Source organism: Ursus arctos, chromosome X (genome assembly GCF_023065955.2).
Source record: "Ursus arctos isolate Adak ecotype North America chromosome X, UrsArc2.0, whole genome shotgun sequence".
In the NCBI taxonomy this organism is placed as follows: domain Eukaryota; kingdom Metazoa; phylum Chordata; class Mammalia; order Carnivora; family Ursidae; genus Ursus; species Ursus arctos.
The window spans coordinates 40,683,332-40,706,512 of NC_079873.1; the positions used below are offsets into that span (position 1 = coordinate 40,683,332).

The window sequence follows — 23,181 nt, forward strand, 5'->3', positions numbered from 1 at the left end:
GTTGACTGACCTCTGCTCTTCGGGAATCTGTCTTCTGACTATACAGAAAAAATGGGCCATGGATCTTAAGAGGCTCCCTACTCTATTACTCTGCAGGCATCACAACCCCAGAATGTTCCTCAGTCTGTATCACGTTGTCTTTGGTGCACATGGAGGTTTAAAGGTCCTCAGGACTTGATCCTCTTCCACTGGGATAAAAAAAAATGCTCTGGTAGGAAAAGAGTGGAAGGAAAGAGAAGGGTGGGACTGGGGTTTTCAAAACGTTCATAGGGCCAGGCTACTGGGCAGTGAGGCTGTCAATCTATTTGTTAGTCAGCGATGCTGAACCCCAGACCGCTTATCTCTTCAGCCCCAGCGTACAGCCCGGTAGGAAATGGTGAAGAATGAGAGAGGGAGATTAGGAGGGCAAACCGGCCTCCTGCGGGGCTGATATTTAGACATCATCGAGACAAGGCGTGTGAGGGAGCTGGAGGGGCACACGGGTGCAACTCCCCCTACTTCCCGGGCATACGCTATTACAGTTTGGGGTCAGAGGTTACCCGGTGGAGGGGGCTGGAGGGAGAAATGCCGTCCAAGGAAAACTCCCCTCCTTGAGTCCACTCCAGCCCTGGGGACTATTATCACAGTTTGCCAGATGAGGAAACCGAAGCACAGAGATGTTCAGTAACTTGCCCAAGGTCACATGGCTGAGTCGCATAACCTCAGTTTCCTTATCTGCGAAGCAGCCTTAATAATAGGAACTACCTCACAGAATTGTGGCTTACGACAATGCCTGTCACATATTACTAGCTCTCATCACAATTACTTGCCCCCAGGAAGACTCCTTCCATCCTAACCATCCATTTTCCCGGCAGAGTATCAGTAGCTAACATTTAGTGAGTGCTTCCTGTGGGCCACCTTAGTGCATATTAAACTCAGAAAATCCTCACAGTATTTAACATTAACACCACTCCCATTTGGGCCGCAACCAGCCACCCTCCAGCGTCAACCTCGCTCCGGGGCCCTGCCGCCAGCCCGCCCATGCTACGTCATCACAGCGCGCCGCGCGGGAAGCTGCCGGGAGGAGACGCCCCTTCCTAATTCCCTCGCTTGCTTGCTTGCTCTCTTGAGTCCTCGTGCGGCACAACTGGCGCGGGTCCGGAGGACTCCTAAGGTGACTGGAGAAGGACGGAGAGACAGAGGCCACGGTAGCCACGACGACAGCGGCGGTGGCTGGGGGAGGGGCGAGCTCGAGCCTGAGCGCCGCCTCGAGCCGCCGGCGCGCACTTCACGCAGGCGCAGCACGGCCAGCGTCGCGCGCTGTCGCGCTGACGCGCTGACTTGGCGTTTCTGAGCTCGCGGCAGGTGTGGCCTGAGCAAGGCCGCGACAAGCCGTGTGGGCGGGATCGGGGCGGGCAGCACAGAGACCGGCCCAATGGAAAAGAGGGCCTCAGGCACCCGCCGTCCCGCGGGTCGCCAGGAATTTGGCGGCGTGAGCCCTGGGCGGAGTTTGAGAAAAGGGCTGCGCCCAGTGAGTGGCGCTGAAGGGATTGGTCGGCGTCGACTGCGGGGGTGGGAAGGGGGAGGGCACTGGCGGGAGGCGGCCCGAAACTGGCTGAAGGGATTTGGTGGAGCTTGAGGGTAGGGTTTGAGCGGGGGGGTGGGATCTAGTGGAAGGAAAGGGGCAGTCCCCCGAGGAGAGGGGCCCGTTGAAACGTTAGGGGCGGGATCTGGCGAAGTGGAAGGTGCCGGTCGGCCCGATAAGGGGTGGAGTTAAGTGGATCGTTAAGGGTGGAGTCGGGCCGGAGCTGGGTCTGGGTCTGGCTGGGTGAAAGGGTGGGTGATTATCCTGGGAGATTAGCTGGAAGGGGCAGATTTGTGAAGGGGTGGGGTCTTGGCGAGGCTTGGAGGAATGAAAGAGTCTGGGAATGGGACTTGGGGGAGCGGAAAGGACGGTGATCAGCTAGAGAGGGCTGGCCCCAGGACGGACTGACCCCGGGGGTTTATTGCTCCTCGAAAGGGCAAGACTTTTCTAGGGGAAAGAATAGTGTTAAATGGGTGGAGCCTAGTGGGATGGGCGGGACCAGGTTGAATGGACACCCCAGTGGAAGGAGTGGGCCTTGAAAGGGGCGGAGTGTAGAAGGCGGTGGAGAGTAGGATAGCAGAAGGGATGGAGACTGTGTAGGGGGCGGGGCCTGGGAAGGGTCTGGGATGTGGGGTCTTCAGGGCACTCCAGCCCGTTCGTAATCACCTCCACCCCACCCCCCAGAACCGCGTCAGGGGTGAAGTCTCCCCGACCATGACCTCCACCGGCCAGGATTCCACCACAACCAGGCAGCGAAGGAGTAGGCATAACCCCCATTCGCCCCCCCACGACTCCAGCGTCACCTCGGTGAGGCCCCAGACCTGCCCTGATCCGGGGGTGGGGGGGGGAGCAGTGGGCCGTGCACTGGAATCTGACCCTTCTTTCTGTTTGGCAGAAGCGAGGTGTTAAGAAGGGTGCCTTACTCCACTCCAGCCCTAGTCTAGCAGAGGTAAAGAAGAAAGGCAGAATGAAGAAGCTCAGCCAAGCAGCAGAGCAAGACCTCATCGTGGGCCTGCAAGGACTGGTGGGAGTGGCTGGGCCTCAATGGATTTAGCCTCCTGTGACAATCAGAACCCTGTGGTTCTCCCTCCTGGACAGTGTGGTGTGTTCCTTCTGACTCAGGCCCTAAACCAATCAGAGTCTCCTTTTTTTTTCCCCCTGCAGGATCTGAACCTTGAGGCCAAGACACTGTCTGGGACTGGTTTGGTGTTCGATGAGCAGCTAAATGAATTCCACTGCCTCTGGGATGACAGGTGAGGCTGCCTCCTCCAGGCTGTCCCCTGACCACACAAATAAACACACTTAGAGCCCATTAGGAAGAATGAAGCCATTCTCCGCTAGCCTAGAGACTGGAAGCAGATGATTTCGAGAGGTGAGGTTTAGGCTTGAAAAGATTCTTTCCATTTGGCCAACACTTACCAAGTACGCACTGTGTTCCAGGAGTTAGTGATACAGACGTGTCAGACCAGACAGACAGGGCCCCTTCTCAAGGAGCTGATAGTTGAGAAGAAGAGCAAATCATTAAGCAGCCAACAGCAGTGGGAGGTGTTTAATGAAGGATGACCTCAGACCATGGGATTCAAGAGTATTTGATGGAGGACCCTAGACTAGTATCTGGGGTTCTCAGAAGGCTTCCTTGAAGAAAGGACATTCATGCAGACAGGGAAGAATTATACCTCCCATTTGCTCACACGTTGTAATCCATCAGCAAATTCTTTTGGTTCCATGTTGGAAATATATTCAGTACCTGACCTCTCCTCCCTGCCTCCACTGCCACCACCACCATCACTCACCCAGTCTTGCTGAGGCCTCCTCCCTGGCTCCCCTGCCTCTACCCTTACCCTGATGTCTGTCCTCCACACAGCAGCCAAAAGAAAAAATAGGTACGAGATGATGTTCTCTTCTTTTTCTTAAATTAGCTTTCAACTGAAATATAGTTGACATAGAGCATTACATTAGTTACGGTTGTGTTCTCTTTCTTAAAATCCTTCTAAGGGCACACCGTTGCCCTCAAGGTAAAGTCCACATTCTTCATTCTGGCCTCTAAGGTTCCACGTGATCTGGCTCCACGGCACCTTGGTGACCTCATTGGCCAATCACTTGCTTCACGTCATTTCACCCACACTGGTCCCCTGCCTTTCTTCCAACAGGCCAGGCACTCTGCCAGCTCGGGTCTTTACCCTGGCCGCTCCCCTTTTCCAGAGATTCGTTTCCACCTTCTCCCCCTCCCAGTTAACATTCACATCTCAAGGAAACTTTCTCAGAGAGGGCTTTGGCCACTCCCCTTCCCCCACACCTGCTCTCTGAGACATTCCTAGTCCATGTCATCATTTGTTCGTGACCGCACTTACATGAGTCTGTCCCCTATCCCAACAGAAGGCTTGTGATGACAAAAGACTTCGTTATTGAGTACCTGTCTACCATCTCCCAAGGAGCTAGGGCCACCACAGTGGACAAAACAAATAGAACCCCTGCCTTTGCAGAGACTGCATTTTAGAGGGGGAAGACAGCCAGTGAGCAAAAAAATGAATGACAGCGTGTTAGAGAGGTGCTGTGGAGAAACACCGACATGGGAGGGAGAGTGGTAGAAAATATGGTGGAGGGGAATCCGGTTTTAAATAAGATGGTCAGGGAAGGCCTCGCTGATCTTTGAGCAGGGATCGGAAGGAAGGTGAGGGAGTGAGCCATGGAGACATGTGGGAGAAGAGTGTTCTAGGTAGGGAGAGGAGCTAGCTGAAAAGTACTCGGTTGGATGGAGGAAGAGGGAGAGACACACTGGGAGTCGGTGTCTCAGAGGTGGTGGGGCCGGTGGTTCAGGGCCTTCCGGAACATGCAGAGAACTTGGGCTTTGCCTCTGCACGAGGTGGGAGCCACGAGGAGGTTTTAAGTAGAGGAGGGACGTGATCTGATTTGGGTTTTAGCCAATGTCTGGCTGCTGTGCGGAGGATGGGGCCATTGGGGGAGCAAGGGGGAAGCAGGGAGGCCAGTGAGGAGCTGAGGGCAGGAGTGCGGGCAGAAGGTTCTGGTGACAGCAGCGGGGGTGACAAGGAGATGGACGGACTGTCCGTGTATTGCGAGAACAGAGCCAAACAGGCGCCAGGGTTGACTCCAAAGTCTCTGATGTGACCAACTGTGGAAGGGTGGATGGGGAAGATGTGCGGGAGCAGAGGGGCCGCTCACCCATGTCCGTGTGTGTGTGTGTGTGTGTGTGTGTGTGTCTGGATGTCTTGTCACCCCAGCTTCCCTGAATGCCCTGAGCGGCTCCATGCCATCAAGGAACAGCTGATCCAGGAGGGCCTTGTGGACCGCTGCGTGTCCTTCCAGGTGAGTCCCTCAGCCAACACCCTGGGTGGGTGGTGGGCAGGAGCTGGCGGAGCCTGGGTGTGCCCAGTGCCTGAGCCCTTTATTCCTTGTGTCTCCCCAGGCTCGCTTTGCTGAAAAGGAGGAGCTGATGTTGGTTCACAGGTGAAGGCTTCCGAGTCTTGTAGAGATGGGGAGGAGGCTGCCCTGGGCCAGCCAGGGCAGGCCAGACTCTTTGGGAAGGGGTGTCGTGGGCCCTGTGGCCTTGGGCAAGTTGCTAAGCCTCTCTGAACCTGAGGGTCCTTGCCTATCACATGGGAGCTAGCAAACAGAAGTTCCTCTGGAGGGTTTGAGAGGCGTTGGGTGCTTAGAACGGTGCCCTCCATGTCAGCAGCCCATGAGAAGCTATTGTTATTACAATCTAGTGTGTAAACAGAGGGTGGGTGTGCAGACAGAGTGATTGGAGGTCCCCCCATGGGGCTTCCGGAACCCAGAGTGAGGGCCCTGAGGTGATGTGATTCAAGGAGAGCTAGCTTGGCAGAGGGGCGATCTGAGCTGAGAGAAAGAGTGAGTCAGACAAAGAGGAGAACTGAAGGAAGGGAGGTACAGACAGATACAGCAATGTGGCCAGTGGCCTGGCGGTAGGATTTATTGTGGCCAGGGCACAGGGCAAGGGATATTACTGGAAATGAGGCTGGCTAGGGAAGAAGCAGGGAATGTGTCCTATATCCCAGCTGTCCCCCCCAGGTTGACAGGTGAGGGGGCCTGACTTGACCAGGGTTCAGATGGGGAAGGGACAGGGCCCTGACTCAGGCCCAGGAGAGGGGCAGGCCCTTGAATCTCCTCTCCTGTCTGTGTCCCCAGCCTGGAATACATTGACCTGATGGAGACGACCCAGTACATGAATGAGGGAGAGCTCCGCATCCTAGCAGACACCTATGACTCAGTTTACCTGCATCCGGTATGGATAAGAACTGTGAGAGCAGGGCGCCTGGGTAGCTCAGTCGGTTAATTTTCTGCCTGTGGCTCAGGTCATGATCTCAGTGTCTTGGTATCAAGCCCCAAGTCAGGCTCCCTGCTCAGCAGGGAGTCTGCTTCTCCCTCTGCCCTGCCTCCCAACTCATGCTCTCTCTCAAATAAGTAAATAAAATATATTTTAAAAAAAAAAGAACAACTGTGAGAGCAGAGGGTGGTGACAGTCCTGGGGTTTCCCATCCCCACGCCCACCACATCCTGGAGAGGAGTAGCAGAGTGGACAGGGTTGCTCTCTCCCTTACTCCGTCTCTGGCTCCCCACTATCTCCTCAGAACTCATATACCTGTGCCTGCCTGGCCTCGGGCTCTGTCCTCAGGCTGGTGGATGCGGTCCTGGGGAATGAGATCCGGAATGGCATGGCCATCATCAGGTAGGAGCCGCCAGCATTTGCCTTTTCTGTGTTTAAAAAAACTCCTCCCCTCAGACGTAAAATGTATTGGTATAGGTGGTATATTCACAGGGTTCAAGAGTCAAAGGTGCAAAAGTGGGTACCGAGAAAGTCTCCCACCCCATCCCCCAGAGACCTGCTTCCTCTCCTGGAGATAGTCATTGTAACCAATGACACGTGCACTCCCAGAAACCTTCTGTGCCTCTTCGTGGAGTCAATGCTGTATTGCATCAATGCTAACATCCCTATTTGATCATCTTGAGATCCAGATTCATCTTACAAACGGTGGTGTCTTAGAATTCATTTTGCAGCGTTCTCTGTTTTGTTGTTGGCACGTGAAGTCACCGTACCTCTTAGCATTGTCGGCACCCCAGCACTGGTGAACTGCAGAACATACGACCTTTCTCCTCCCTCCCCTTGTTTTTTTAGCCACAAATGGTGGTAGCACTGACCGCGTGCATTTTTCACTTCTCCATCTTGGCAAGTTTCTCTCGAACAGTGTATACCCTAGACGTGCGTGGAGCACCTCTGTGCAAATACACAGGAAGTCCACCAGCCCCCCTTGCCCTGAGCGTTTTGGTTCCCCCCAGTCATAGCCGCTTCCAAAACCTGTCACAGCAAATACCATTATCCATTTAGAAACATTGTCGTTTTGCCCTTTTTGTTATATGGGCTGTGGGCTAAGTCTCCAGGAACAAGTTGAGTGTGAGGGTGTATGCGTTGATAATTTTTTAATTTCAATTCCAGCATAGTTAATATACGGCGTTCTGTTAGTTTCACGTGTACCACGTAGTGACAAAAACACGGAACGCTTCACGAATTTGCATGTCGCCCTTGTGCAGGGGCCTATGCTAATCTCTGTTTCGTTCCAGTCTTAGTATATGTGCTGCCAAAGTGAGCACTATGCATTGATAACTAATGAACATTATCAAATTTCCTTTGGGTAGAGAGCAGTAGACTGGGGGTGGAGGTCTGGGGGCCCCCGTTACTCAGTTCCTGGCCGATTGGCAGACATCAGTGCTGGGGGCATTGGTGGTCTAGAATTGGAGAGCAGGGGAGAGTCTGCCTCTGTAGAGGAGCCCCCCCCCAATCTGTGGCCTCCCCTGTCCTGCCCAGGCCTCCAGGACACCACGCCCAGCACAGTCTTATGGATGGATATTGCATGTTCAACCACGTGGCTGTGGCCGCCCGCTATGCTCAAAAGAAGCATGCCATTCAGAGGTCAGCAACGAGCCGCAGGGCGGGTGTGATGGGGGTGGCGCAGGGTAGGGTGTCCTGGCTGGGGCCCTTCCCCCAAGATGTGCCTTGACGCTCTTCTATAGTACCCCCCTCTCTCCTCCTCACAGGGTTCTTATCGTGGATTGGGATGTGCACCATGGTCAAGGAACACAGTTTGCCTTTGACCAGGACCCCAGGTATGCTCCAAGTGTGGCCTCCGATGCTAGACTCCCAGCCACCCCCACCGTTATGGGTCCAGCCAGAAGGGGCCTGGGAAGGAAGGGAAGGCATTCATATTCATTGGGCCCACCTGGGAACCAGGCTCTGCGCTGTTCCCTGCGCGTCCGCGTTCTCGCTTAATTTCACTCCACTCCAAGGCAGGGTCTCTTGGGTTCCCCATTTTAGAGACGGGGGAAGCGAGGCTTATGCTCACAAGGTCACACAGAGAAGTAGGAGAGATGATATTTGAGCCCACAGGTACTTGGAGATCTTGTTCACCAGTTGACTTGGAGTGAACTTCAAATTACTACTTTATTTTTCTGATTAGGATGACCGCAAAGTTTGTTTAAAAAAAATTGGACAATACGGAAATGTCTAAAGCAGTGAGTCTCCTGTAATTCCTGTCACCTCCAAATAACTTATTGATAGTTTAGGTTATATTCTGACAGAATTTTTCCTTTAGATGTATGAATATTCAGTATTATCATTAACACACTGCCTAATGGGATAGTCTTCTCCGTGTTTTTCAGCAACTTGCTTTTTGCATTTAACAGCATGTTGTGGACCCCTCTCCATGTTAGTGCCTCTAAAAAAACACCTCAGTCTCCGTAAGGACTGTTCAGCACGCTACTATATGGCTCTACCTCTGGTCGTTTAACCCTGGGACATTGATGGTGCTTTCCAGTTTTTGCTAGAACAGACAGTTCTACAGTGAAAATATATAATTTTATATGTTTTATAATCTGTAGTTTAAAAATATATAACTTTGCACTTTTCCGAGTATATGTATAGGATGGATTTCTGATAGTGGATTGCTGGGTCAGAGGGTCAGCATGCTTTATTTTTTTTTTAATTTAAATTCAATTAGCCAACATATGGTACATCGTTAGTTTTTGATATAATGTTCAATGATTCATTAGTGGCACATACCAGACTTCTCTCCAGAAAGGTGGTACCAGCTTCCCCTTCCTGCAGAAAGTGATTGAGCAAGTTCTTGTCAGTAGGGACACTACTAAGTAGTTGTTTGATCCAGGCTTCTGTCAAACCGACTGCATAGAATCCCCTTGTTCCCCATAGATCCTGGGTTCCCGCGGCCCATTATTTAATCTAGGTTGGCTGTTCTCGAGACAGGGCTTTATTATTTTCCAGCATGCAGTGTTGCTGACAGATGTCTGCTTTGTGTTCCTTTCTGAGTGGTCCGTTTTGCTCTCCAAAGATTTGAGTTTCTTCTTTCTATCCCCGGTGTTGTGAACTTTCACCCTGGCCCCTTCATTCTGCTTAGTGGTGGGTAGACGTTTTACATCTGAAGACTCAAGCCTTTCTTAAATCCTTAGACGCTTTCTTCTTAATGGCCTTTGATGCTTTCTTCCACCATATTCTACTGTATTCCGCCTGGTCTCTTGTGTTGTATTCTCTCGTATTTTCTTCTCCCTTTTGCTCTGTGTCCTGGGAGATTTCCTCAGCTCTACCTTGAAGCCCTTCCGTTGAATTATGTATTTAGACATTGTTTTCATCTCCAAAAGCACTCTCTTCCTCTCTGTTTCTACGCTCCCTCATCTGTCAGCTTGTTTTTAGACAGGGGTCATAAGAAGTGCTTTCAGCTTTCCTCGGTTTGCCTCAAATGTCTAGCAGCTCTCGCTTGGCATTCGTACCAACGAATACAGCGCTGCTGCAGGTGGCTGTCTGGGGGCCGCTCTGCCTTGTCGCATGGGACACTGTCTCCTGAAAGGGATCCCCTGGGAGGGGGGCAGGAGATGGCCACCGACAGGTATCGACCTCACGGAGTGTGGGCAGGAAGCCACGCATTAGATGGGGTCCTGCCAAATGCCAGATAAAAGCATTTTATCTTGAGATGGCACTTTTTTTTTTTTTTTTTTTTTACCCTCCACCTCTGCAAACATTGGTCAGTTTTACTTCTTTCAAATCTAGCTTTTGGCTTTTTTGGTCATTCTCCACTCTTCTGGTGTTTTGGGTTTTTAAAAAAGATTTATTTATTTATTTTGAGAGAGAATGAGAGAGAGAGTCGGTGGCGGGGGGGGGGGGGGCGGAGAGGGGAGAAACTCAAGCTGACAGCGTCCTGAACACGGAGCCTGATGCAGGGCTCGATCCCATGACCCTAAGATCTCGACCTGAGCCGACATCCAAGAGTCAGATGCTCAACTGACTGTGGCACCCGGGCGCCCCTAGTGTTTACTTTTTATACTTCATTATTTTTTTCTGTTTTTGTCTTTATTAGTCTTTTCCTCCTGTGTTATTTTGTCCATTTCCGGCTTCTTGAATGCCTCAACGTTTATCAACTCAAGTGGCCAATCTAGTTTCATCTGGACCTGCCCTCACTGCCTTCCTTCTGTAATATTTTGAAGTTAATCCCAGATTACTGTATCATTTTTTTCTGTAAATATTTTGAACATCTCTCTAAAACATAGAGGATATATTTTAAATTCAAAAAAGCATAACTATAGTATCGTCTCTAAGCAAATTAACAAGAATTCCCTAACATGAATCATTCTTTTTCTTTTAATAAATGCATTGGAGGCTATCTCTGTGTTCTTTGGTGGATATGTTATTGACAATATGCACAGATATGAAGAATTGTGAATATATTCAATGCATTCTTTCTCATGAATAAGAATGTATAATTGGGAAAAAAAAACCATTTATCCAGGCCCTTCAATCTCCTAGCCTCCACATCCCTCAGGCTCTTAACTCCATCAGCAGGGGTCCTGGGTGGAGACAAATTGATCAGGCCTTAAGATACTACTACAAAGATGATGAAAACAGGTAAACCAAAGCTAAATGGTTAAAAGAAACAAGGAAATCTAGTGAATGGGTCATTCAGTGAATTGGCTCTTTAAAATTGATTTTGTGTGCATTGACCTGGATCTGCCCTTGATTTTTCCAGAAGGGAAACCTCACGTCATCTTGAGTGCCTTCCCTAATTTGCTCAGCATGAGGGAGGGGCCTATAGGGCCCCTGGAGCCTCAAAGACTATTTCCCAGACATTTGTGGAAGTGTCTAATTGTCTGACAACCTTTCTAACATTCTCCATCTTCCTGGGATGACACTTGTTCAAACTTCCTTTTACTGTCTTTTGACTGGGATTGTGGGAGAACAAGGAGGTAAATCTATGCTATCAATCTACCATTATTTCACTGGAAATCAGTGGAATTTATTTTAAAACCTCCTGCTGGGACGCCTGGGTGGCTCAGTCAGTTAAGCATCCGAATGACTCTCAGTTCGGCTCAGGTCATGATCTCAGGTCATGAGATGGAGCCCCCTGTCGGGCTCCTTGGGCTCCGCGCTGGGCGTGGAAACTGCTTGAGATTCTGTCTGTCTCTCTCTCTCTCCCTCTCCCTCTGCCCCTCTCCCTGCTCATGCTCTCTCTCCCTCCCTCTCTCGCTAAAATAAAAATAAATAAATCTTTAAGACAAACAAACAAAAAACCTCCTGCTGTTTGCTTTACAAACTTAGTTTCCTTGGGTGTTCTTTCTTCCGCTGGCTGTGGTGGCTCTCATGGGGTTGGCTTTCTTCCGATATTTTCTTTATCCCTTTCTTCCCCTGACGATCATCTTTATGTTCTACTGCGCGTTTCTCTTCCTCTACTAGTTAACTTACTAAAAAAAAAAAAGTTTAGAACCGATACTTATCAGAGTCAAAAGTAACCCCGTCGTCTCCCACCTGCTCAAGACCAGAGCTTTCACATGGGTTTCATTCCCCAGTTCCAAGGTGCTTTTCTTTGATTTCAAGAATCTTTCTATATCAGTTGCATCAAATTTCGCAACCACATTTTCAGCATTTATTAAAATGTCACTAAGTTGGTCTAGATTTATTGTTTACCACTATTTCTTGCATTTCCCTAAAAAAAAAAAAGATAAAACTGCGGCCTTAAATTCTCTCTGGAACAAGACAGGGAGTGGATAAACAGATGGATGGATGGATGGATGGATGGATGGATGGATGGATGAGAGATGATTCATTTTGATTGCCCCCCCATCAGAATTAAGCCCTCCCACAGCCTCCTGCTGGGCCTTCTTTTTTTAAAGATTTATTTGTTTATTTATTTGTCAGAGAGAGAGAGAGAGTGTGTTCACAAGCGGGGGGGGGGGGGGGGGAGTGGCAGGCGGAGGGAGAAGCAGGCTCCCCACCTGAGCAAGGGGCCCAATGTAGGACTTGATCCCAGCACCTCAGGATCATGACCTGAGCCGAAGGCAGATGCTTAACCGACTGAGCCACCCAGGTGTCCCCCTGCTGAGCCTTCTATCAGAACATGGACCTTCATGTCTTTTCAGTGTCTGTTCCATGTATTCGTCCTCACTGCTCTGAGTGCTCAGTTTCTCACCTACAAAATACAAAAAGTAGTAGAGGTGCCCTATAAGGTATTGGAGGGAAGGAACTGCTCCCTCGCCTCAGGAAGCCTCAGCTAGCACCCCCACCTCAGCCCAGCTACACGCACAGAGCCAAGTTCCATGCCCCCAAACCCCTTGCCCTTGAGTCTCCCCACGTCCTTCAGGGGAAGCACTAAGTTCCCCAGCCTGGCCTGCCACTCTTTGCCACCTTAGCTGGATCCTGCCAGCTAAGAGCTCCCCATAGGCCTCCAACATCACAGGATTTGTCCTTCCGCCGCCACTTGGTCACAGAGGCAGGGGGGCAGGCTGGTATGATTTTGAGTCCCCCGCAGGGTCAGGAGCCCTCGGGGACTGGGTAGACAGACCCCGTAGCTGTCAGGGTCTCAAAGCTAGCACGGAGGAGGGCAGGAGCATCACCAAGGGAGGCATTCCAGTGAGAGAGCACATGAACGAGTGAGGGAAGTAACGGATAAATGGGAAAATTTGCGAATGGGAGGGTAGCTAAGTTGGCGACCAAATAGAAGAATGAATGGATGCAGGCCATAAGGAGTTAATGGGGAAATGAACGAGAGAATGAATGAGTGGTTGAGTGAACTGGGAGCTGTGGGTTGGAGCATCTGGAGCCATTGACTCTCAGCCGCCCCCCCACCTTCTTTTCTCCCCTCTGCCTCCAGTGTCCTCTATTTCTCCATCCACCGCTACGAGCAGGGTAGGTTCTGGCCCCACCTGAAGGCCTCTAACTGGTCCACCATAGGTTTTGGCCGAGGCCAGGGATATACCATCAATGTGCCTTGGAACCAGGTCAGTGTCCGCCCGCCCTTTGCCCCCGAAGTTAGGCCCACCGCTGCCCTTCAGCCAGCTCGGGGCAGAGGGCAGGACGTCTCCATCGTGCCTCTCTGTCCGCAGGTGGGGATGCGCGATGCCGACTACATTGCCGCTTTCCTGCACCTCCTTCTGCCAGTCGCCCTTGAGGTCCTGGGGGTCTGGGGTGTGTTGGGACAGGAGCAATGTTGAGGGATGGGCCGTGAGGGCAAGTGGCCTCATGTAGTCCCTTTCCCCCTCAGTTCCAGCCCCAGCTGGTCCTGGTGGCCGCTGGATTTGACGCCCTCCAAGGGGACCCCAAGGTAAGGCAGGCTCCCTGGGGTGGTACGTGGGCAGAAGGGAGTTTGCTCGGAGCCAGGCTGATCCTCCGTCCGCCCCTCCCCCCAGGGTGAGATGGCCGCCACTCCGGCAGGACTCGCTCAGCTAACGCACCTGCTCATGGGTCTGGCAGGCGGCAAGCTGATCCTGTCTCTGGAGGTGAGTAACGCACCTCATGTTTCAGCCGGTGTCTCCGGGAGGCCGTTGGAACAAAGCCTTCAGGTCGGGCAGGAGTTTCTGTCCCTGCGTTTCTACTCACTAGCTGGACAGCCTCACCCAAGTCACTGACCTTCCTCGTTCCCCTGCTTTCCTCCTGTGAAACGGGCGCCACACTCGTGCCGATCGCCTCATAGCGCTGTTCAGTGAACGAAACGGAAGTCACCCCTCAAAGTCCTCGCTGCTTGATGTGTAGTCAGCACCCTTAGTAGTATCATCATTGTTCTTTCCTGGTAACACCTGGTTCTTTCCTGATCCCCCCCACACTCCTTTCCCAGGGTGGCTACAACTTCCGCTCCCTGGCTGAGGGCGTCAGTGCCTCACTCCACACCCTTCTGGGAGACCCTTGCCCCATACTGGAGTCTCCTGGTGCCCCGTGCCGGAGGTGAGCCCTGGTGGAGGAGGAGAAAAGCGGGACCCCGGCTGCCTACCCACTGACCGTTTGCTCACATTTCCCTCCCCTGCCTTCTAGTGCCCAGGCGTCACTGTCCTGCGCTCTGGAAGCCCTGGAGCCCTTCTGGGAGGTCCTTGTAAGATCAGGTAGGAGGCAGGGAGGGGGCTAGGTGGGGAGTCAAGCATGGAATGAGCCCTTGGGAGAGACTCTCTTCCAGACTGTCCTTGGACTTCCCTGAGCCCCCCTGGTGGGGGAGGGTCAGGCCCTTTCTCACATTAGACCCTGGTTTCAGGCCTTCCACCCCTTTCATGTTTGGGTAAACGAAGTTCCAGAGTATTCCAGGGATCCCGGGTGGGGGATTAGGGTGAATGTGCCCTCCCCTTACAGCTGAGACCCTGGAGGAGGACTTCTTGGAGGAGGAGAATGTGGAGAAGGAAGAAGAAGGACCGTGGCAGCCCCCGGCGCTCCCAATCCTGACGTGGCCCGTGCTACAGGCTCGCACAGGGCTGGTCTATGACCAGCGGATGATGGGTCACTACAACTTGTGGGACAAGTATGCAGTCGGAGGGCCACCGGCTAAGTGGACAGGGAGATCCTCCCCCTTCCTCAAGCACTAAGCCCTGCCTCTGGTTCCTGCCCACCTCCCCCCACCCCAGCTACCACCCAGAGATGCCTCAGCGAGTCTTTCGGATCATGCGCCGTTTGGAAGAACTGGGCCTTGCAGGGCGCTGCCTCACCTTGCCCACACGTCCCGCCACGGACGCCGAACTGCTCACCTGCCACAGGTCAGACACACACCCCCTCACCATGCTTGGGGTGGGATGGGGCCTCAGGGCACACATGCCACAGGGTGGGACGGGGGCTGGAGCTCCGGGTCTCCGTCCCTGGTAGGTGGAGCTGCTGTGGGACACGGGAGGGACCGTGGAGGGGCCCGAACCCCCTGACTGCCCCGTGTCCCGTCTGTGCCTCCAGTGCTGAGTACGTGGGTCGTCTGCGGGCCACAGCGAAGATGAAAACGCGCGAGCTGCACCGCGAGGGCTCCAACTTTGACTCCATCTACATCTGCCCCGGCACCTTTGCCTGTGCCCAGCTGGCCACTGGCGCCACCTGCCGCCTGGTGGAGGCCGTGCTGGCCGGAGAGGTACCTCCCCCCCAGGGCGGTGCGCCGCTCTGGAGAGGGGGGGGGGCTGGGCCTGAGGGGCCTGGGAGGAGGAGCGCTGCTCCCCGGAGGCCTGGCTTACTGGCCAGTGCGGTGGGGGGATGGGGGCTGCAGGCTGGGGGCGCGTAGCAGCCGGGGGTCGTGGCGGGGACGGAAGGAGAGAATAAAGGGGAGAGAAAGCAGTGAGGGCAGGTGGTCTGATCTGCTTCCTGCTCCTCCCCCAGGTTTTGAATGGCGCCGCTGTGGTGCGTCCCCCAGGACACCATGCGGAGCGGGATGCCGCGTGCGGGTTTTGCTTTTTCAACTCTGTGGCTGTGGCTGCACGCCATGCCCAAGCCATCAGTGGGCATGCGCTGCGGTGAGGGCTCCCGGGCTCCCGGCCCAGCCCAGTGCTTCCTCCTCAGGCCCCTTGGTGCAGCCCCCCCGCCCCGGACTTACCCAGAAACACCCAAGAGTACAGTTGCCCAGCACTTCCCCAGGAAGGGACCAGGGATCTAGCCTCCCAGGGCTTACCCAGATAGGACCCCCAGGTTGTGGCAGCCAGGTGGTTCTAAAACAAGGCCCAGGGTCCCCCTGCTCCATTTCTGGCCCCTGACGGCTATTGTGACAGAATTCAGGGTCTGGGTCCCCAGTGCTTACTTCAGAAGATCCAGTATCCGGCTCCCCACATTTACCCATCGGGGGGCCGGGGGGCGGGTCTGGCCCTGAGCACTTGCTTGGGCCCACAGTGAAGACCTCAGGACCCAGGCTCTGGCTTTCACCCTTTCTCTGATAGGACCCGCCAGCCTGCCACCCACTGCTTTCCCCAGGCACCCAAAATTTTGCCACCAGCAATAAATGCCCCTGCAGACAGAGCCCAGGGCCCTAGCCCCTGCCCTGTCCCCTGGGTGGGCCAGCGTCCCAGGCCACTGAGGCGCCATTCCCTCCCCAGGATCCTCATAGTGGACTGGGACGTCCATCACGGTAATGGAACTCAGCACATATTTGAGGAAGACCCCAGGTGAGGGGCTGGGGCAGGGGGCGTGGTGTGGTCGGGAAGGGGGGCCAAGCACACCTCAGGGGTGCCAGGGGCCACTCACCAGCCGCGGTTCCCTTTCCCGCCCCGGCAGCGTGCTGTACATCTCCCTGCACCGGTATGATCACGGCACCTTCTTTCCCATGGGGGATGAGGGCGCCAGCAGCCAGATGGGCCGGGCCGCAGGCACCGGCTTCACTGTCAATGTGGCCTGGAACGGGCCCCGCGTGGGTGACGCTGACTACCTGGCTGCCTGGCACCGTCTGGTGCTCCCCATTGCCTACGAGGTACAGTACGGGATGCACGTGGCGGTGACCACGTGGGGGAGCGCGGGCCTGCGCGTGTCTGACTTCCGGATGCCTCGTCCTGTGGCACAGCCGATGGGTGGCTGTTGTGATGGCCGTGGGGGGGGTGTGATTCTGCGACGGCCTCGGTGAATTGCTGCCGTGGTGGAGTGCCTCTACGTGACCGCCCTCTCTGTGCGTGACCGTGAGGGACTTCTGGGTCCGTGCGGGTGGCCTTCGGCGGGTACATGGGAGGGGGCCCCGCGTGCCTACCGGTTCTGTGGTGGAACTGCATGTGCAAGGCAGGGGGAGTTTGAGGATGTGTGTGAGGCTGCACAAATGGCTCTGGGCCACTGCCATTTCTCTCTTTGGTGGCTGTGATGCCGTATGTCACTGCACATTGCTCTCTTGGTGACAGCTGGTGTGTGGCTTTCTGCGTGTGGGCGGGTGTGTGTGACCGTCCTCTCTCTGCCTGTCTGCCATGGCCATGTGTGTGTCTCTGACTGGCAGTGGCCTGTCTAGCCTTACCTGACTCTGCGTGAGGAGCTGTAGGTGACTTGCCTTTTCTGTGTGCACTGTGTGTGTCTGCGTGTGTGGTGAATGAATATAAGTACCAGCTCTGTGACCTCTGTGTGGACGTGCGTATTCAGCTGTGTACGTGTATCTGATGATGCACAGTGGCTGTAGCTACCTTCTGTGTGTGTGTGTGTGTACGAGACCATTGTGACTTGGGTAATGGCACACATGGGATTGTCTTTGCAGGGGTTGCTATGGCTTACTGTCCCCTCTGTGTGATATGTTTTTGTGTGTGTTGTGTGATTAGCACGATGTTGGTTCAGTCTATATGTTGCCATCTGATCGTGCGACCATTTTCTGTGTATGGCACTTGCGTTGTCACCTTCTGTGATGAAGTGTGCACGCACCCCCTTTGGCGCCATTTATATAAAACCCTGTGTTGTTGTGCACGTATGTCCCATGTCACCGTCTCCTGACATCTGAGTCTCTACGTTGCACATCTCTGCCTCGTGTCTGCATCTGTCCATTTCTACAAATGTCTCCTTGTCTCTGTGTGTCACATCTCTAAGTCTCTGTTTGGTGTGTCCACGTCTCTGTTGATCTTTCTCCAGCTCCTGTGTCTCTGCGATCCTGAGTCTGTTTGTCCTGTGTCTCTTCGTCCTCCCCTTGCTATTTTCGGGGCTCTGGTCTTGTGTCCCCCAGTCTCCAGGTCTCCAGCTCTCCGACTGGCGTCTGTGCGTGTCTGGGGCGCCCTCACCTGCTGGGTACCCAGGCCTCCATGCTCACGCCCATGTGTCTCTTCTCTCCCTGCTTCAGTTTAACCCAGAACTGGTGCTGGTCTCGGCTGGCTTTGACGCCGCACGGGGGGACCCGCTGGGGGGCTGCCAGGTGTCACCCGAGGGCTATGCCCACCTCACCCACCTGCTGATGGGCCTTGCCAATGGCCGCATCATCCTAATCCTAGAGGTAACCCTCTCAGTCCCTCTCCCTACGGTGGGAGGGCGGTTTGGAAGGCTGGAAGTCCTGCCCTTTTGGCTGGCAGGCTGAGACACTCGGGGCAATTTCCTAAAATCGGCTGTGAGTGTCCCCACGTGGGACTGTTGGCACACACTGGGCATTCATTGTAACCCCAGCTCACCGGCCTTAACCGAGTGCCCGGTATATGCCGTACGCTCTGCTCAGCACTTCGTGTGCGTTATTAACTCACTTACGTGACAAAGCAGCCTGCTGAGATAGTCTGCTGGCCTTGTCATTGTCCTCTCTCAAGAGCAGGGAAACTGAGGCACGGTGAGGTATAGTGACTAGCCCGAGGTCACACGTTCAGTAATGGCAGAGCCAGGGCTTGAGCCTGAGCAGCCTGGCTCCAGCGTCTAAGCTTTTTACCACTACTTGAGCTGCCTCTAGCAAATTCCCCAGACAAAGCAAACCCCCTGAGTTTCTGTGAATCACTCAGTGCTCCTGCCCCCCATGCCTCAGTTTCCTCATCTGTAAGATGGGGCTGGCTACTCGTGGAAAAGTGCCTGGCATGTGGTAAGCACCGTCTAAGTAGTTTCTTATGGTCATGAGTCATCGCACATCGGTTGAACCCTCTCGCCACCTTACATGCTGGTGTTTTCGCTGTTAGCAGATAAGGCCAGTCGCTGGCAGAGATTAATTGGCTGCTCTACGGTCCCACAGTGGGCCCGGGACTGCTTGTGGCAGGGCAGGGGAGTGGTGGAGAACATGAACTCTTCCATCCGATTGCCCGGCTCCCAACCCCAGCGCTGCCTCTCACCAGCTGTTAGGGCCTCAGACACATTATCTAATCACTCTGAGCCTCAGTTTCTTCATGTGCAGAAAGAGCAGAGACGGGGGTTCCTATAGAATGTGAGAAAAGGGGGTTGCCGTACGGATTGAGCGCATGTGGTTGTAAGGGTTAAGAGAGTCAACGCAGAAATGCTCAAAATAGGGTCTGGCGCACAGCAAGCGGTTCACGCGTAGGCACGGTTACTAACGCTGCCCTCAGGGCCGCTTTAGTGCGCAGGTTACTCTCTTGCACTTGACATCGCAACTTATCTCCGTCAACAACCACCTCACACGGTGGGTGCGGCCCATCGGACAGATGGCAGTTCTCCACTTGTCCTCACCCTCCAGACTGGAGGGGCCCCAAAGGGGGATTGGGAGGCAGAACATCTTGCCTCCTAAATTCCATGAGGCCCCCCCATCATACCTTTTTCTTCCCTTTGTCTTAACAAAGGGTGGCTACAACCTGACCTCCATCTCGGAGTCCATGGCTGCCTGCACCCGTTCCCTCCTTGGGGACCCACCACCACTGCTAACCCTGGCGCGGCCCCCGCTGTCAGGGGCCCTGGCCTCCATCACCGAGACCATCCAAGTCCATCGCAGATACTGGCGCAGCTTGCGGGTCATGAGTGAGCAGGCGTGGGGCACGGGGGGCAGTGGGGGGCTCGGGAGAGGGCAGAGATCCGAGGCAGGATAGGGGGTAGCACCCACATTCAACGCTCTCCGTCCTGTGGTTCCAGAGGTCGAAGACAAGGAGGGACCTTCCAGTTCTAAGTCAATCACCAGGAAGGTGACCCCGCCAGCCCACCGTGGGTCAGCTGTGCGGATGACCGCACCAGACAGGAACATTCTAGATGTGGACACAGGGAAGGCTACCTCAGCATCATCCGTGGAAGTGTCCACCCCAGACCAAGCTAAGTCAGAGACTGCAGTGGTGGCACTCAATCAGGACCAAGCCTCAGACGCTCCCACCAGGGAAGCCATGCTGGACAAGACCCCCTCAGAGGCAGCCACAGAAGGAGCCACGCTGGACCAGACCATCGTGGGGATGGCCACAGTTGGAGCCACGCCAGGCCAGACCACCTCAGAGGAAGCTGTCGGGGGAGCTGAGGTGATCCAAACCCCTCCAGCCTTACGTACTGACAGCCAGACTCCCCCAGCCTCATCTGTGCAAGGAGCCACAGCCCAGATATCCCCCAGTAAGCTGACTGAGAGTCTCGGGACCTTGGACCTGAACAGCGAGGCTCAGGTAAGACCCACCACACCCAGGTAGGGGGGAAGCAGGGGCAAGAACCTGGCCCCTCAGATGCACCTCTTACCTCTGTGCATCCGGAAGGCACCAGAATCTCAGAGCCCAGAAGAGGAGAGACTGCTAGGAGAGGCAGCTGAAGGTCAGCACAGGGATCATTCCATGCTGATTCAGAGCTTTGGGGACCATGCCGTCGGTGACCAGGTGAGCTCAGGGGTCAGGGAGAAGACGGTGGCATCCTACTCTTGCCCAGGTGCACCTCTAGGTGGGAGCGTGTGGTGTAGGGACATGTAATGGGGAGATGGAGTCCCTAGCTGACTCCGTTTCACCCACTCCAGGTCGCGTTTTATGCGGTGACACCACTGCCCTGGTGTCCCCATTTGGTGGCAGTAGGTCCCATACCTGAATCGGGCCTGGACGTGACCCAACCTTGTCAGGACTGTGGAACACTCCGGGAGAACTGGGTGTGTCTGTCCTGCTATCAGGTATGCCCGGCGGGAGGCGGTGGGGCAGAGGCTGGCCCAGCCCGGACTGCAGGTGGCTGCTGACCCCCACCCGATACTCCCTCCCCAACCTCAGGTCTACTGCGGCCGTTACGTCAGTGCGCATATGCTGCAGCACCACGGCGTCTCAGGACACCCGCTGGTCCTCAGCTACGTCGACCTGTCTACCTGGTGTTACGACTGTGAGGCCTATGTCCACCACCAGGTGGGTTCTGGGCAGACCGGAGAATGCGCACACACACACGCCCTCACACGCACACGGTCTTTGCTGGGTAAGGGGAGATCGGACAGGCCAGGAGAAGGGTTATCGAGGGCTGGTGTGGGGCAGCCCCCTGGCTGAGGTAGAGGGCTCCTCACTCTCGCTTACCCACCCTCTCCTGCGTCCTCAGGCTCTCCTGGATGTGAAGAGCCTCGCTCACCAGAACAAGTTTGGGGAGGACATGCCCCACTCGCACTAAATCCCAGAACGTGCTCCTCTTCTCCACCTTCTGAGGACCTGGATGAGGGGCAGCCTCACTCCACCCCATCCTGAAGACTCTTTTCACCTCCCCAAGGGTGCTGATTTAAGCATAAATACTTGTAAGAGGACTGTGACGAATTGTAAATCTCCCCCTGCCCACTGCCTGTTTGAGGGACTCCATCTTCTCCTGGAAGGAGGGAGGGCGGTGCAGTGGTCCCGAGAGGGGGCTGCTATCACGATGCTGATACTTTGGAGGGAGGGGCATCAACTGACAATATATAGCAGAGTTCCATTTGTAATAAAGTTCAAGCTGTTACGAAACCTGGAGAGAGCCTTTTAATCTTAGGTGGGTAAAGAACCCCACACGCCTGGCCAACAGGTCGTCTGAGTAGTGAAGGAATGAGGGCATGGGTCTCCATTGGGTCAACCCCCTGCCCATCCAGTGTCCAAAACACTAACTGGAAATAGGGCAAGCAGCTTGACTGGCTCAACTGTGGGTTAAATGGTGGAATCCCAGGGCAAACGGCCTGCCTGAGAAATAGCCGTACGGCCAGTCCCAGCTGCACCCTGGGCTGAGAAGGCAAAACAACTATCAGGAAGTGGCCTCAGTAGGCCTCAGTCTCCCCGTCTGTCTTTTTGTCCTGATTCGGGTGTGGGTGGTCTAGGTTTCACATACTTAAATTTGGTGGTCATGGGTAACTTCCTGGGGGAAGGAGTGCCTCTCATTGACCAGGGATGAGGAACTGGTTTTATTTCTCCCACATAATGAGAATTTCTTTGGCAACTCAGAACAGTTCAGGCTGAGGTTTCTTACACTTTTCTTCATGGCCACCTTATAAACCCAAGATACCCACCAGAGCCCCACTCGGGCAAGAAGAAGGGGAAGAGGGCTGTAGCAAGCTCAGTCATCCCTCTTTTAAGGAGCGTTCTGGATGCCCCCCAACGACCTTAGCTTCCATCTCATTGGTCAGACCTGTGTCACATGAGTGCCATAGCTGCAAGGGAGTCTGGGAAATGTTTGAGCTTGCCACCCATCTACTTCAAATCTGGTTCCTAAGGCCCTGACACAAAAACCCTCCCCTGCAACTCTTTCCCTTCAGAAACAGGCACAACCCTCTCCCCCAAGCGACTTTCTGAAAACCCTGCTTGAGGCAGCCCAGGCTCCGCTTGAGGCCCTCATGAGACATATGCCAAAGTCTGGCCACTCAGGTAAAAAATGTGACACCCTCCGCGTGCCAAAAACACGAACTCACCTCCCAGAAGGGGGCTAAGGTAAGGGAGAGGTGCAGCAGGGGGGACACAGGGAAGTCCCGCCGCTGGCCCCACGCACCCCCAAAACCACCACTTTCGCGGCCGGGTGGCTGGTTACTGGCGGGGACACCACCCCGCACCCAACCCTGGGGCCGAGGGGCCTGGGAGTTCCGTTGCGCATGCGTTCTCCCGCTCCCCTCCCGCCCCCCGCCCCCCTCCCCGCTGGGGCGGGGTGGGAGCCTCGCCGCCTCTGTCAGTCCTGTCAGAGCTGCGGCGGGTTCGGGTCCGAGCGCTCCTGCCTTCCCCAGCACCGAGGTGAGCCGGGCCGTGGGGGCGCGACCAAGGTGGGCTTTGAGGGGGACCCTTCCCCTACCTCCTCCCGTTCTGAGGGGCCAGCCCCCACCCCCAGCGCCGCGCCCAAGCCTCGGGATTGGGGCGCCCCGGCCCCCTGGAGAGAACCGGACGAGCCGGGCCGGCCGGAGCACAGGGGACAGCTTTAGGGGGAAACCTGTGGGTCCCCAGCCGCCCCTCCCCTGGCTGAGTCAAGGGAAGCGTGGCCCGGCGCGGGCGTCGGTTTGTTGGGCTCAGGTTCTGCTGCCTCCCTCCGCTCGACGCGCACCCCTGGATCCTGGGCCGTGGGACAGGGGGCTCCAGGCGGGGGTGTCAGGGTCTCAAGGGCCCCACGGGGACGCTCGTAGGTCTCGGCCCACAGCAAGTGGCTCAGTGTCACTCGAGGAGGGCGAAACCCCCGCCGCCGTCGGTCTGGTCCCCAGCGGGCCGTCTGAGCGCGGGCCGGTAAACCGCCACCGCCACCGCCACCTCGCTTGCCGGGCCTCGCCGTTCCGCGCCGACACGGTGGCCTGGGTGGGGATGGCCTAGCCTCTCGGGGTGGTGGGAAGGGTCGCGGGGCCCAGACCGGGCCCCCGGGAAATCATTCCTGCTGCTCCTCGCCGCTCCTGGTGCCCTTCGCCGAGGGGCAAGAGTCCGTCTTGCGTGTCCCCGGCCTCCGGCGCGGGCACCCTCAGATTCCCAGCTGCCCGGACCCCAAACTCCAGTTATCCTCGACCCCGCCCCCCACCCCACGCGCCGCCTTTGACTCTCAGAGCAAATCCTGGCAGTTACTTCTACCTTAGAATCTGACC

At 55.2% G+C, this 23,181-nt stretch overlaps 1 protein-coding gene and 1 non-coding gene across 12 annotated transcripts; one reads left to right on the top strand and one right to left on the bottom strand.

Annotated features, from left to right (window-relative positions):
- Positions 1-1,016: 1,016 nt before the first annotated feature.
- Positions 1,017-21,109, top strand: HDAC6 (histone deacetylase 6). 11 transcript variants are annotated; one of them, XM_044389400.3, is made up of 29 exons: positions 1,017-1,153; positions 2,249-2,371; positions 2,460-2,588; positions 2,729-2,817; positions 4,804-4,888; positions 4,989-5,029; positions 5,729-5,825; positions 6,172-6,269; positions 7,404-7,508; positions 7,634-7,702; positions 12,745-12,871; positions 12,977-13,042; positions 13,135-13,194; positions 13,280-13,369; positions 13,705-13,811; positions 13,899-13,966; positions 14,208-14,373; positions 14,477-14,605; positions 14,793-14,961; positions 15,204-15,337; positions 15,911-15,979; positions 16,089-16,281; positions 17,611-17,760; positions 19,031-19,205; positions 19,317-19,825; positions 19,913-20,029; positions 20,164-20,310; positions 20,405-20,533; positions 20,718-21,109. In XM_044389400.3, exons 2-29 carry the CDS (start codon positions 2,279-2,281, stop codon positions 20,784-20,786), a joined length of 3,480 nt encoding a protein of 1,159 aa, XP_044245335.1. In that variant the 5' UTR covers positions 1,017-1,153; positions 2,249-2,278; the 3' UTR covers positions 20,787-21,109. The 11 variants fall into 11 exon arrangements, with proteins under 11 accessions (XP_044245335.1, XP_057167339.1, XP_044245333.1 ...); XM_057311356.1 differs by having other exon boundaries at positions 1,045-1,153; positions 2,463-2,588; XM_044389398.3 differs by having other exon boundaries at positions 1,096-1,187.
- LOC113266013 (U6 spliceosomal RNA) lies at positions 7,085-7,189 on the bottom strand. Its single transcript, XR_003320215.1, has one exon. It is a non-coding gene; the product is annotated as a U6 spliceosomal RNA (small nuclear RNA).
- Positions 21,110-23,181: the final 2,072 nt, after the last annotated feature.